This window comes from Solea solea, chromosome 12 (genome assembly GCF_958295425.1).
Source record: "Solea solea chromosome 12, fSolSol10.1, whole genome shotgun sequence".
Lineage (NCBI taxonomy): Eukaryota > Metazoa > Chordata > Actinopteri > Pleuronectiformes > Soleidae > Solea > Solea solea.
Window position 1 is genome coordinate 28,641,124 of NC_081145.1, and position 13,870 is coordinate 28,654,993.

Genomic DNA, 13,870 nt, shown 5'->3' on the forward strand with positions numbered 1-13,870 from the left:
GTTCTGCAACAGCAGCTCCACTTTGTCTCCAGACCCATTTTCTAACATTGTCGTGAACAAGAGGAGCTTTGATTCTTTTGTTCGCCTACTGTGAGCTCAGAACCGCTCTGTTCCTTAAACTGGAGCTGAGAAGGACTTAACAGGCTTTGTCCTCCACACAAAGGGCTGTGGGTTTAGCGTTTCCTCAGGCCAGGCAGTTTAAGTGTGGTCTGTATATGCGGTGACCTGATGTCAGGGTCTGTGGATAATGTGACATCTGCTTACAGAGCAGAGCTGAAGGTGTTTGTGTGTTAACATTACTTTACATTACATTACATTACATGTCATTTAGCAGACGCTTTTATACAAAGCGACTTACAATAAGTGCATTTAAACATTTGGGTACAAGTAAGAGCTAGAAGTAAGAAAGAGCTTCAAGTAAACCAAACTATGACGTGCTAGTCGTAAGTGCGATGTATACGGTCATTTTTTGTGTCGTCGTCGTCTTAGTCGAGGTAGAGTCGGAAGAAATGTGTTTTTAGTCGGCGGCGGAAGATGTGGAGGCTTTCCGCTGTCCGGATGTCGATGGGGAGCTCGTTCCACCATTTGGGAGCGAGGACAGTGAACAGTCTGGAGTTCTGTGAACGCCTCTGCGATCCTCTCAGTGAGGGGGCAGCGAGCCGGTTTGCCCATGCAGAGCGGAGTGGGCGGGCTGGGGTGTAGGCTTTGATCATGTCCTGGATGTAGGCTGGACCGGATCCGTTAATGTAATGTAATGTAATGTAATGTAAATATAAACCTAACATGGGGGGGTTAGACTTCCCAGGCCCGCCAGGAGACATAGTCTCTCCTGCGAGCCCCAGGTCTTCCCCAGGTCCTCCTCCCAGTGGGACATGCCCGGAACGGAATGGTGAGACGCCTTCTCTCGATGCGGAGGAAGAGCGGCTCTACTCTGAGCTGCTCGGGGATTCTCACCCTGACACCCTGCAGAGGAAGCCCATTAACAGTAGCCGTGATATGAGACTCCGCCCACTTTGAGGAAGTACTATGAAGTCATGGAAAACGACGTGACTGATACCAAAGTGAGTAGAGCTAGAACTGTGAATAATCACCTGTCCATCAAGACGTGTCCACCATTAACTCTCTCCCTATCTCTACACACACACACACACACACACAGACACACACACACACACACACACTCACCGGCACTCTGTCGGGGTATTTGTTGCGTATCTTGACCGACTCCACACATCGGTGCTCTGAGGGACAGAAGACAAACAGGAAGTCAGATAGAACACAATCACACCTCATTATTAAAGGGTTTGTGTGTGTATGAGGCTTAACAACAGCCGCGTAACAAAAGACTCAGTTTAAGTCTACGATGTCCACGTCTTTATCTCACTGTGAGACATGAGACAGACTTTACAACAGGACACTGAAGTTTGATTTTCTCCGTGGACTTTGGTGTGGGAGAGTGAGTGGTTTACAAAGTGACACAAACGTCTGTTTTGTGTCGGTAAAGTGTGTCCAACAGGCGACACGAGGACACAGGAGCTCATCTTTGTCCCAGAGACAGTGATGGTGTGTTTGACAGGCTGACACATGCGCTCTCATTGGCCCAGATAAGACGCCCGCTTTTAGAAACGTGTCTCATCGCATCCTCTCTCTCTCTCTCTCTCTCTTTGTCTTGTTTCTTTTTGAAAGGCACATTGAGGTTATCTGAGGAGAGCTCAGCCTCAAAGTCTGCCCTCGGTCCTATTTACACAGGTCTCCTTTGAGTCTGAAAATGCTGATGGTAGTGGGAAAAAACTAAGCCCACTCGCGATAAGTCAAATGGTGACAGTTGTAGTCTGAAGTTGGAATTTCAAAGATTCCCAAATCGAGAGTTTCATCCGAACACCCAGTCAGGACATTTGCATCCATGTTTTTTCTGACTTTTCAACTGGAATACAGTCACTCTCAGGTCTCAGGTCCCAGGTCCCAGGTCCCGGGTCTCAGGTCTCAGGTCTCAGGTCTCAGGTCCCAGGTCCCAGGTCCCAGGTCTCAGGTCTCAGGTCCCAGGTCCACTTCACGAGAATGCCTTCAGAATGCTAACATGTGGTCCTCATGATTGATTTATTTTGAATCAGGTCTCAGGTCCCAGGTCCACTTCACGAGAATGCCTTCAGAATGCTAACATGTGGTCCTCATGATTGATTTATTTTGAAGTGCCACAAGGGGGAGCCCCTCCTGATTTCTAATGAGATTATTTTATTAAGTTTTTAGTGCATAGTTTACAAACTTCAGTTTCCTGTGTGAAGTCTGTCCAGCAGTGAGATAAACACATGAACATGTTCTTAAGACATCGTAGACTTCGTAGTCTACAACCAACAGGACGCACTGTCCATCGCTGAACTTCCCTGTGATTGGTCAAAATCTCAAAAGCAGGAGCAAAAGTCACTTTGTAAACCACTCACTCTCCCACACCAAAGCCCACAGAGAAAATCAGTGATTTTAACATCACACACACAGGAGCTGTTGATCCACTGCTGCCTCCATCACGGAGTTCAAATGTCTTATTTTTTTGAAATATTTAATTTAGACTTAACTTAACACAAAGTGACCACACGAGGCTAAAATCACTGATTTTCTCTGTGGGCTTTGGTGTGGGAGAGTGAGTGCTTTACAAACGTCAGTTTCCTGTTGAAAGGTCTGTCTGACAGTGAGATAAAGACGTGATGTCGTAGATTTTATCAGGTGTATTAGTGTTTTTGTTCCGTGGCTTACATCTATTTTTCTCCGCTGTCAGTTTAGGCTGATTTCACACAACAATACATAAATAAATGGTCCCTTTAAATCTTTGGGAACTAACTGTGTTACTGGGAAATGTATTTAAAAAATAATAATAACAATCTAAACCAGGAAGTTGATGTCAATGAGATGGAATGAAGGCCACACTTCCGGTGTGGAATCAGCTGACTCTGATGCATCATTGTGACAACAGTCAAAACAATAAATAAATAGATACATAAATGAATGAATGGATGAATGGATACATGTTCGTCATGCAGCGTTAGTTTCACCACAGTCATTTAGTGCAGGGTCCGCATGCGCGTGCGTGTGTGTGTGTGTGTGTGTGTGTGCACCGTGAACAATGACATGGCAAAAAATAAATCATTTAAAAAGCAGCGGAAGAGGGGAAAATAAGAAGAGGCTGCAAAACATGACACGACAGAAACAACAACAGCTCTGCTTTCAGAACAAAGCCAAACCCTTTACCGAGGGAATGGTCCTCTTTAAACATCCATTTCATCTTTGCTGCTCCCCGCACTGAGGCGTGATGGTTCGGTCTGAATCTGCGGGAAACCGTCGGTGTCAGTCCAGAGTCCCGAACTGCGACCAAAACAAAACACCGTCTGTCTGTCTGTGAGCTGTCTGTCCGTCCTCCAGTCTGTCAGTCAGTCCGCCTTCCTCAGAGATGACGTCACTCCCAGGCAGAAGCAGTGGTGGTGGCTTCACGAGCTCCCGGGACAAAAACATCAGTCATTTAATGACAAAATCGCGGCTAAATTAGGAAACAACGACTCATTTTTTCTGAGGCAATGATGGGGTTTCTTACCTCCTTCTCGAAGGTTCTTCAACGTGAAACGATTTTTCTCCCGGGCCGGAATTTAAAGTATCTTTTAAATTACAATTGCGGCGAATTGCGGTGTGAATTAAAAGTGTCGATTGCTCAGCTTGCGGTGGCGGATGTGCACATCTCACACAATGTTATAGTGACAAAACACAGGCACATGAAAGGACACGCGTACGTCTTTTGTCCTTGGAAGAACGACGTTGTGGTGGGGGGGACCGATGTTCCCTGAACGCACCACGGAATCCGCTCGCGTGCGTCCATGGTAACCGCGGGACGCCTCTGCTACGCGTGCCGCTTAGCTAGGAGGCTAACAGGAGTAGCGTGTTCGCGCACTGTGTCGTGACGTTAAAAATAGTTTACGTCAAAACATGTTGACCTCCCACAGGCGCGCGCTCATTAAAGAGTGTGTTCGTTAATCAACGTGTGTTCACGTCACGCTCGCGGTTAGCATACATGCTAGCCTGAAGATTAGCCAGCTAGCTAGCTTAGCCGTTTCACTGTTGACGCCGTGAACCATGGCTTTCTACGAGGTTTACGCTCATCCCGCGTTAGTTCGCTACAAGACCAGTGTTTGTACGAAGGCCACGATCTTCGTGCTCGTGGTTCTTTTCCTCACGTACGTGTCACCGCTGCTGGTCGCGTACAGAAGCCAAGGTACTAACATGTTCATGACTCTCTGACGTACGTAGTACAGTGTATACGATCCTGAGTACTGAAATATTATACTTAAGTCAAAGTACCACTGTGTTCAAGTCAAAGTTTCAAATGTACACAAATCTCACATGAATTGTTTTTAATTAAAGGCAAACCTTTACAAATGAAAGTGCTGACAAAGTAAAAAAAAAGTCAACACACATCGTCATGATCTATGTGGTGATATGACAAGTTTATCCTGGAAAGCTCACATTTATGTGGGCTAAGAAAACTCTCTTAAGCTGCACTAAACAGTCAAAAACAAAGCAGGACAAAAGACCCGCCCATTAAAACCTTAATGGGCGGGTCGTCATCTCAAGAATCTATGTTCGCGTCTTTATCGCACTGTTGGTTCGAGACGTGAGCATTTTTCTACGATGTTGCAGACTGACGCTGACGTAGATTTGATCTGGTTTTCCAACAGGAAAGGGAAGTTTGTAAACCACTCACTCTCACACACCAAAGCCCATAGAGAAAATCAGTGATTTTAGCTCGCTGGGACACAGGAGCTGCTGGACTACTGCTGCCTCGTGTGGTCACTTTGTGTCACTGAAGTAAATCTTCAGTGACACAAAACAAAGTTTTTCAAATTCTCTGTGGGCTTTGGTGTTTTTTTAAGTGGCAGTTTCTAGTCGGCAAAGGCTGTTCAACATTTAAATGAAGCAGGAGATTGATTCCTAAGATATCATAGACTTCGACTTGTTTCAACAGTCCTTTGTTAAACTAATCTCAGGGTTCTGGATCAAAAGAAGCACCTATGAGGAACAGCCCGTCGTCAGGTTCCAGTACAAGGCTCTGCTGATGGCAGCCACCAGTCTGCAGGGAGACTTTGTTGCGTGGAGCACATTTCCACTTCTCAACAACATGCTGGAGGCCAACCTCCGCATCCCTGCCATCTCTGTAAGACGTCTCCACACAGTGACACGCGTACACTAGTGTAGAGACGAGTCGCCACACCAACAAAACCTCTGCTCTTTGGTTTTTTTCCCTGTGCAGGTGAGGGAAGAGGACCAGAATCAGGACGGGAAGTTGGACCTCCTCATCTTCAAACTGCAGCTTCCTCTGAAAGCAGAGGAGCAGGTCTACAGCGTCCAGCTGCTGCTCACCTTCAGCTACCAGCTCTTTGTATGTGCCGACTCCACTGCTGCTTGTCATAAAGATAAAACATGGGACCGAACCGTATCCTGATGAAATTCCCTCTCGGACTTTTTGATGTTTTGTTTGTTGAAAGATGAAAGATCAGGGATTTTAGCTGCTGGTCTACTGCTGCCTCCTGTGGTCACTTTGTGTCACTGTTGATCTGAATGAAGGATTTCAAAAGCTGAAGTCACAAAATCAGACATTTGAACTTATCGATGAAGGCAGCAGTGGACTGTGTGTGATGTTAAAATCACTGATTTTCTCTGTGGACTTTGGTGTGGGAGAGTGAGCGTTTTATAAAGTGTCAGAAAAAGCAAATTAACACTGACAGGATGTCGGGTGTTGCCTAAGAATCTGATGCTCAGACTAAGGCTGTGTCTTCTCTGTTTTGGTTTTCTTTCAGCGCATGTCCACGGTGGTCATGCAGAGTCTGGTCTACGTGCAGCACTCGTCCTCTGTCCCTGGAGCCAAGCTGTTCATCAGTGGAGACCTGAGGCTACAGCAGAGGGCGCCACTGCCTCACCGCGGACTCTACAACGTCTATAATGTAAGAGGACGCGTGCTTGCTGCCCACAACGTCCGTTTCCTTGTTAAAACTTGTTACACTGGCATTATTTTTGTCTTTCACTAAGAAAATCTACGTCAGTTTAAGTCTACAATGTGTTTAAGAGCATGTTCACGTCTTTATCTCACTGTCAGACAGACCTTTATAAACCACTCATTCTCCCACACCAAACACCAGAGAGAAAACCAGGGATTTTAACATCACACACACACACACACAGGAGTTGTTGATCCACTGCTGCCTCCATCACTAAGTGTCTTATTTTGTGATTTCGGCATTTGAAAAACTTTGTTCAGATTGACCTCAGTGACACAAAGTGACCACACGAGGCAGCAGAGGACCAGCAGAGGACCAGCGCAGCTCCTGTGTCCCCGCAGCTAAAATCACTGATTTTCTGAGTGAGTGAGTGAGTGAGTGAGTGGTTCACAAAGCGACACAAACGTCTGTTTTGTGTCGGTAAAGTGTGTCCAACAGGCGACGCAAGGACTCAGCTGTATTCTTGAGACATCGTAGACTGTGATAAGGCTCAAAAATAGCCTTTATGAAGTGAGATCAGATCATTAGAGTTCATCTTTATCTCAGAGATTTTCTCTATGGGCTTTGGTGTGGGAGAGTGAGTGGATGCAGGCTCTGGCCCACGTGCAGCACTCTGTCCCTTTATTTTCCAGGCCTGGCAAAGACAACAATTCTCATAACCTCATGGAGTTGACACATTTCAACTGTCTACGTTCTTCTTGGATGGTGTTAAATCCACCACACAAAAATGTATCAATTTAGCTTTAATTATTGTTGCCAGGTGTCGGTGATCGATGGCTCCAGTCCCTTTGCAAGTGCATACGACCTTGAGAACATCATAAGGAGCTACCAGGACAGAAACCGTGAGTCCTCAGACCCTCTTATCCTTTATTTCGGTTGAAGTTGTGACTAAAACCCAGCTGAACCAAAACCTGTGAGGCAGATTGAAACGTCCACAGCTGAAAGTCTGTCCTTGCTTCTCCCACAGTGACCACAGTCTTGTCCTGTCCCACACCAGTCTGGACCATCGGACGAGCCGCTGGGTCTCCCTTCGAGCTCAACGCTGAGATCCGTTACCCACTGGAAGTCATTAGATATCCTTCCATAATGGTGTCTACGTGTGCTAGTTCTGACAGGACAATTTTGATTTTGACTTTTGATGGAGTTTCCTGCCTTAACCGTTTCCTCCACTTATCGTCCTGGTTTCTGGGAAACCATCAAGTTTGCCTGGATCCAGTACATCAGCGTGCTCCTCGTCTTTCTCTGGGTCTTTGAACGTATCCAGAGGTTTGTCTTCCAGAACCAGGTTCTCACCACCGTGCCCGTACCTGTGGAAAAACCCCACCTGTCGTGACTCAGGTTTTCAGGTACACACTGACCCATTCATTTGAAACTGGAGTGTTGGAGCGGAGCAACGTCCAAAGCATGCAGGACGTTGGGTCCCCAGGACCAGGATTGAGAAACCTTGTACTATTCCATTCCAGTTTTCTCCAGTCTTTTTTGTCTCAGTGTTGAAATGTTGGCACCAGCGTCGACGTCCTGACGCCGCATGCCTGTGCTTTGCTACATGCTCATGACATAGTCTACACACCGTGGCTGATAAAATTCACATGGAACTCCAAATATTTCCACATCGGTGACTTCAGAGCGGGAGGGCGTTTGAGTTCTCTGGGGGGGGCGTGGTTAAATCCTTGATTCCACCTTTGCTTTCCAAAGGTCAAGATCGTGAAGTCGCTTTGATCAATATCGACTGTGTCACCCTAAATAGGGTCATTGAAAGTTGATATGAAAATGTCTCCATTGTTTGTTACGACGCCACCTTCTGTTTCACGCCCTGCGTAGGGCTGGGCGATATGGACCAAAACTGATATCGCAATGTTTTCTGTTCGAATGGCGATATGCAATATTATAACGATATTTTGAACAAAACGGGTTAGCTCGCTAACTCACCGGTTGCCCGCTCAGCTGAGAGCTGAAACCCGGCGTCCGGAGTGTAGAGACCAGAGCCTCGGTGTCGGACACGATAAACAACGAGCCGCTGATGGGTTTGAAGTCCACTTGGAGCCGAAATCTGCGGCTAACAGCTGGTGCCGCTAAAAACTAGCGACAACAGCTCAACTTTTATTTTGTATTAACGAATAATGAAGATGGTTAAGAAAAATGTATCGGAGTAAAAGTACACATTTTCGTTCAAATGTCTGTTGTGATCCGTAGCGTGGGCGGGACAACACTACGTAGTACGTACATGTAAGGGGCGTGGCTGAGGTGCTGAACTAGGCTTGTAGGCTCAGGGAGAAGCGGTCTAAAAAAACTACATATCTCTTTCACAAATATACCGGTATATCGCCCAGGCCTAGCCCTGCGGTGCTTGATGTACGTAGACGAGGCCGACGCAGGACAAGTGTGGACTCATGATTACTAGCGCTGTTGTGGACACTGTCTCTTTCTCCACCATTGACGTGAGATTCCATGCAGAACAATGAGTGAGTAAAGTCAAAACAAGAGTGAGAGAGAATGATGACGTGATGTCTGTCTCACCAAAGACAAAGTATGGAAGAAATGCAGAGCCTGCTGTAAATCAGTGAAAGATGCACCTCCTCCCATCTTAAGCTGTGTTAGCACAGTTTGTCCTTAAATTTGACAGAATTGATCCTGGAAAGTCCTTGAATTAGCTGTCCGCCAACGTATGGGAACACTGAGCAAATGCATTCAAATGCAAATGTGTTAACATGGTGGAGCTCCATGTTATTCTGTAGCTTTCAGGTCACTGTCAAACTCAAACACGGTGACTCCACCTTTAGACAGAGATGTATGAATGTTTGATATGGTGTTAAATTCTCAACCTACGCCCATGAGTTATTGGAACTTGTCTCCGGGACTGTTGTCTCTGTGTAAACAGTCATTATGTTTCTTAGGGGGTGGGGTGGCTCAGTGGTTAAGACCGGTACCCTGTGTGCGAAAGACATCATGGTCGCAATGGTCACAAGTTCGACTGTACTCAATTCCATTCTAAGTCGCTTTGGATAAAAGCGTCTGATAAATGACATGTAATGTAATTATGGGGAAAACCTGATCGCAACAAGAATGAGGAGACTCCTCCCTCTTCCCAACTCCCAAGAAACCACCAGAGACCCGTCAAATAAACCATTTTAAGGCCTGGGTTTGAATCTTTGGTCTGGGTCGGAATATTAGGACTGGGTCAGAATCTAAGGCCTGGGTCAGGATATTAGGCCTGGGTCAGGATCTTAGGTGTGGGTCAGAATATCAGGTCTTTGTCAGGATCTTAGGCCTGGGTCAGGATCTTAGGTGTGGGTCAGAATATCAGGTCTTTGTCAGGATCTTAGGCCTGGGTCAGAATATCAGGTCTGGGTCAGGATCTTAGGCATGGGTCAGAATATCAGGTCTGGGTCAGGATCTTAGGTGTGGGTCAGAATATCAGGTCTGGGTCAGGATCTTAGGTCTGGGTCAGAATATCAGGTCTGGGTCAGGATCTTAGGCCTGGGTTGGAATCTTAGGTCTGGGTCAGAATATTAGGTCTGGGTCAGGACTTTAGGCCTGGATCAGGATCTTAGGTCTGGCTCAGAATCTTAGGCCTGGTTGAGAATCTTAGACCTGAGTCAGAATCTTAGGCCTGGTTGAGAATCTTAGACCTGAGTCAGAATCTTAGCCTGGGTCAGAATCTTAGCCTGGGTCAGAATCTTAGCCTCACGTAACGTGAAGTTGTGTCTTGTTTGTAGAAACTCTTTAAAAACACTTGTTGTCTTTTCCTCGTCAGGTTCCTGCTCAGATTCCTCGACTGAAGACGTCGTCGTCTTTTCTTTCTTTTTTTTACTGCTGATGAATAAATGTATTAAAGTAAAGTCACATGGATGTAAATCGATTTTTTTAGTTTCTGATATTTTGTCATCACAGTTAAAGAGTTAAAGTTAAAGTGCTCTTTTCTATTTCTACTGTACCAAGATTTAGACGAGAATAAATGATTTCTTCTTGAATCACAAATGTGAAAGTGTGTGTGTGTGTGTGTGTGTGTGTATTCATGTTTGAATGCACATGTGAAGCATTTCTTCTGTGGTGTTTGACTCTTTAAATCAAGTCCATGTGTCTGAGACAGAGAGTGAATGTTTAACTCAATCTTTTTAGTTTTTTATGAATGTTAATGTTGTATGAGTGTTTTCTGTGATTCAACCTCCAGAAGAACAAACACTGTTTTTACTGCTTCGTCTAAGATTTCACTCTGGAATGTTCCTGTCATCGAGACGACTACAGTTCATTAACCAACTCTTCTGATTTGAGTTGGTAGTAACGAGTAACTGAGATGGTAAATTAAGACGAGGGCTGTAACGATCCACCAAACCCACGGTTCGATTCATATCACGATTTTTGACCCTCCATTCAATTTGGTGATTTTTTTATTAAATACTGTTTGAAAAACCTTTATAAACTGAACACCAAAGAACAAGATTAACTATGCAAATTATTAACAATCAAAATAGCCAAAGCTATAACATTTCTGCTATAAAATACTGTTGAAAAACAAACAGATGATTCGAGCATGTTGTAAATTCTTCTTAAATCAAGTTCTCTTACATTTACAAAGTCTATGAAATGGCTTCTGTTTCACACTGAGGTGACTGAGGTTTACTGACTGTGCTGCAAACCACTAAACATTAAACAAATCAACAACTTCTTTCTCTTAAGAAAAACAAACTCATTGTGGAGTTGATTTAAGGGAGTTGAAAAGTCTTCTTCTTCATCTTCTTCATCTTCTTCATCAGAAGAGGCTGCTCTCTGTGCAGTGGCAGCTGTAGCATCACCTGTCTCTCCTTCACCCACAGCTGCAGCTGTTGTGCTGCGGTGGAAAAACGTGACAACTTTCCTCACTGTGCCGAGGAGTCGGGACATCTGGGGACATCTGGGGACATCTAGGGAACGCCCATCGCTCTCTGCGCAGCCAGATTAACGTGCATGCGGTGACAATCCGGCCGCTTCGACAGCATTGGCGTGTTTCTGCCGTTATCTGTTGTCACTTCAAGCACTTACGGCTAATTGTGTGGGTCTTGTCGACTACACGATTGCCGTCCTTTATCCACCATGTAGCCCAAATGTTGCCATACTGCGGACTGACTCTGAATGAAGAGGGAGGATCCGCTATTTCTGCGTCTGTTGCCATGTTTCCTCACGTTCTTCTTCAACTAGCTCAACTTTTGCAGGCAGGCGTCACGTGATTCATTGGCCCTGAACGGGAGAGATTACTCTGCCAGTTGGAAGGGGTGTGTCGCGATTCTGCCTTCTCACACCGCGACACAGGATCGTGGATCCGAGTGTCGCGATTCTGCCTTCTCACACCGCGACACAGGATCGTGGATCCGAGTGTCGCGATTCTGCCTTCTCACACCGCGACACAGGATCGTGGATCTGAGTGTTTCACATTGCATATTGTTACAGCCCTAATTAAGACCATAAAGAAGGTTTTTGTTTTTTAATTTTACATAAATGTTTGCTCTTTTCAGATTCAACTGGGATGTTTTTTTATTTTAGTTTCCTCATGACTCATTGTCCCAGAGGAGGTGTGCGCGTGTGTGCGCGCGCGCGCGCGCGTGTGTGTGTTCTGCTAAATAAGCGTCACACCCTGTGACACTATCCTCCGCACCAACCGAGTATGTGTACTTGTACTTGTGTATATGATACCAGTACTTTTGCCACTTTTGCCAGGAGGAATCATGTGATCATTTCAGTGATCACATGATTCCTCCTCTCATGTCAAAGTGTGAAGACTCGCCGACCAATCAGAGCGCTCGTGACATCTCGGTGACGTGGTTACAGTTAACACTCACACGTCAATGCAAAGTGCATTGTGTCTTTTTTTTTTTTCTAGCTGTTGCTATTTTCAAAGTTCCACACCCCTCACCCCCTCACTCCCTCACCCCCTCACTCTCTCACTCCCTCACTCTCCCCCCCCCTCCTGCTGCTGTGTCTCCATCCAGAGCTGGAGTACAGGATATGAGTCTGTCCCAGACAGGAAGCAGGTGTGTCCTTGTTGTTATAATTTTTTTGGGATTATTTGGAGATATGATTCCAGTGTGGTGGAGACTCATGTCCAATACGCTACTTTGTCATAGCCCCGTTTATCGTATCCGTACTTGTACTTTAACTACAGTCTGTTTTTACACAAGTATCTGTACTTGTACTTTGACTACAGTCTGTTTTTACACAAGTATTTGTACTTGTACTTTTACTACAGTCTGTTTTACACAAGTATCTGTACCTGTACTTTTACTACAGTCTGTTTTTACACAAGTATCTGTACTTGTACTTTGACTACAGTCTGTTTTTACACAAGTATCTGTACTTGTACCTTTACTACAGTCTGTTTTTACACAAGTATCTGTACTTGTACTTTAACTACAGTCTGTTTTTACACAAGTATTTGTACTTGTACTTTGACTACAGTCTGTTTTTACACAAGTATCTGTACCTGTACATTTACTACAGTCTGTATTTACACAAGTATCTGTACCTGTACTTTGACTACAGTCTGTTTTTACACAAGTATTTTTACTTGTACTTTTACTACAGTCTGTTTTACACAAGTATCTGTACCTGTACTTTTACTACAGTCTGTTTTTACACAAGTATCTGTACTTGTACTTTGACTACAGTCTGTTTTTACACAAGTATCTGTACTTGTACCTTTACTACAGTCTGTTTTTACACAAGTATCTGTACCTGTACTTTTACTACAGTCTGTATTTACACAAGTATCTGTACCTGTACTTTGACTACAGTCTGTTTTTACACAAGTATTTGTACTTGTACTTTAACTACAGTCTGTTTTTACACAAGTATCTGTACTTGTACTTTGACTACAGTCTGTTTTTACACAAGTATCTGTACTTGTACTTTAACTACAGTCTGTTTTTACACAAGTATCTGTACTTGTACTTTGACTACAGTCTGTTTTTACACAAGTATCTGTACTTGTACTTTGACTACAGTCTGTTTTTACACAAGTATTTGTACTTGTACTTTTACTACAGTCTGTTTTACACAAGTATCTGTACCTGTACTTTTACTACAGTCTGTTTTTACACAAGTATCTGTACTTGTACTTTGACTACAGTCTGTTTTTACACAAGTATCTGTACTTGTACCTTTACTACAGTCTGTTTTTACACAAGTATCTGTACTTGTACTTTAACTACAGTCTGTTTTTACACAAGTATTTGTACTTGTACTTTGACTACAGTCTGTTTTTACACAAGTATCTGTACCTGTACATTTACTACAGTCTGTATTTACACAAGTATCTGTACCTGTACTTTGACTACAGTCTGTTTTTACACAAGTATTTTTACTTGTACTTTTACTACAGTCTGTTTTACACAAGTATCTGTACCTGTACTTTTACTACAGTCTGTTTTTACACAAGTATCTGTACTTGTACTTTGACTACAGTCTGTTTTTACACAAGTATCTGTACTTGTACCTTTACTACAGTCTGTTTTTACACAAGTATCTGTACCTGTACTTTTACTACAGTCTGTATTTACACAAGTATCTGTACCTGTACTTTGACTACAGTCTGTTTTTACACAAGTATTTGTACTTGTACTTTAACTACAGTCTGTTTTTACACAAGTATCTGTACTTGTACTTTGACTACAGTCTGTTTTTACACAAGTATCTGTACTTGTACTTTAACTACAGTCTGTTTTTACACAAGTATCTGTACTTGTACTTTGACTACAGTCTGTTTTTACACAAGTATTTGTACTTGTACTTTTACTACAGTCTGTTTTACACAAGTATCTGTACCTGTACTTTTACTACAGTCTGTTTTTACACAAGTATCTGTACTT

At 44.0% G+C, this 13,870-nt stretch overlaps 2 protein-coding genes across 2 annotated transcripts in view; one reads left to right on the top strand and one right to left on the bottom strand.

Moving 5' to 3' along the window:
- Positions 1-3,724, bottom strand: part of gabarapl2 (GABA(A) receptor-associated protein like 2) — a 9,971-nt gene extending 6,247 nt beyond the window's left edge. The window contains exons 1-3 of the mRNA XM_058646277.1: positions 3,581-3,724; positions 3,241-3,483; positions 1,186-1,241 (exon numbers count right to left, since the gene is read on the bottom strand). Of these exons, the coding sequence (XP_058502260.1) occupies positions 1,186-1,241; positions 3,241-3,274 (90 nt within the window). The 5' untranslated portion in view covers positions 3,275-3,483; positions 3,581-3,724. The remainder of the gene's footprint in view (positions 1-1,185; positions 1,242-3,240; positions 3,484-3,580) is intronic.
- Positions 3,725-3,860: 136 nt separating this feature from the next.
- Positions 3,861-9,875, top strand: tmem231 (transmembrane protein 231). The gene is made up of 8 exons (XM_058646276.1): positions 3,861-4,252; positions 5,025-5,191; positions 5,288-5,416; positions 5,835-5,978; positions 6,793-6,874; positions 7,000-7,105; positions 7,203-7,378; positions 9,787-9,875. Exons 1-7 carry the CDS (start codon positions 4,114-4,116, stop codon positions 7,363-7,365), a joined length of 930 nt encoding a protein of 309 aa, XP_058502259.1. The 5' UTR covers positions 3,861-4,113; the 3' UTR covers positions 7,366-7,378; positions 9,787-9,875.
- Positions 9,876-13,870: the final 3,995 nt, after the last annotated feature.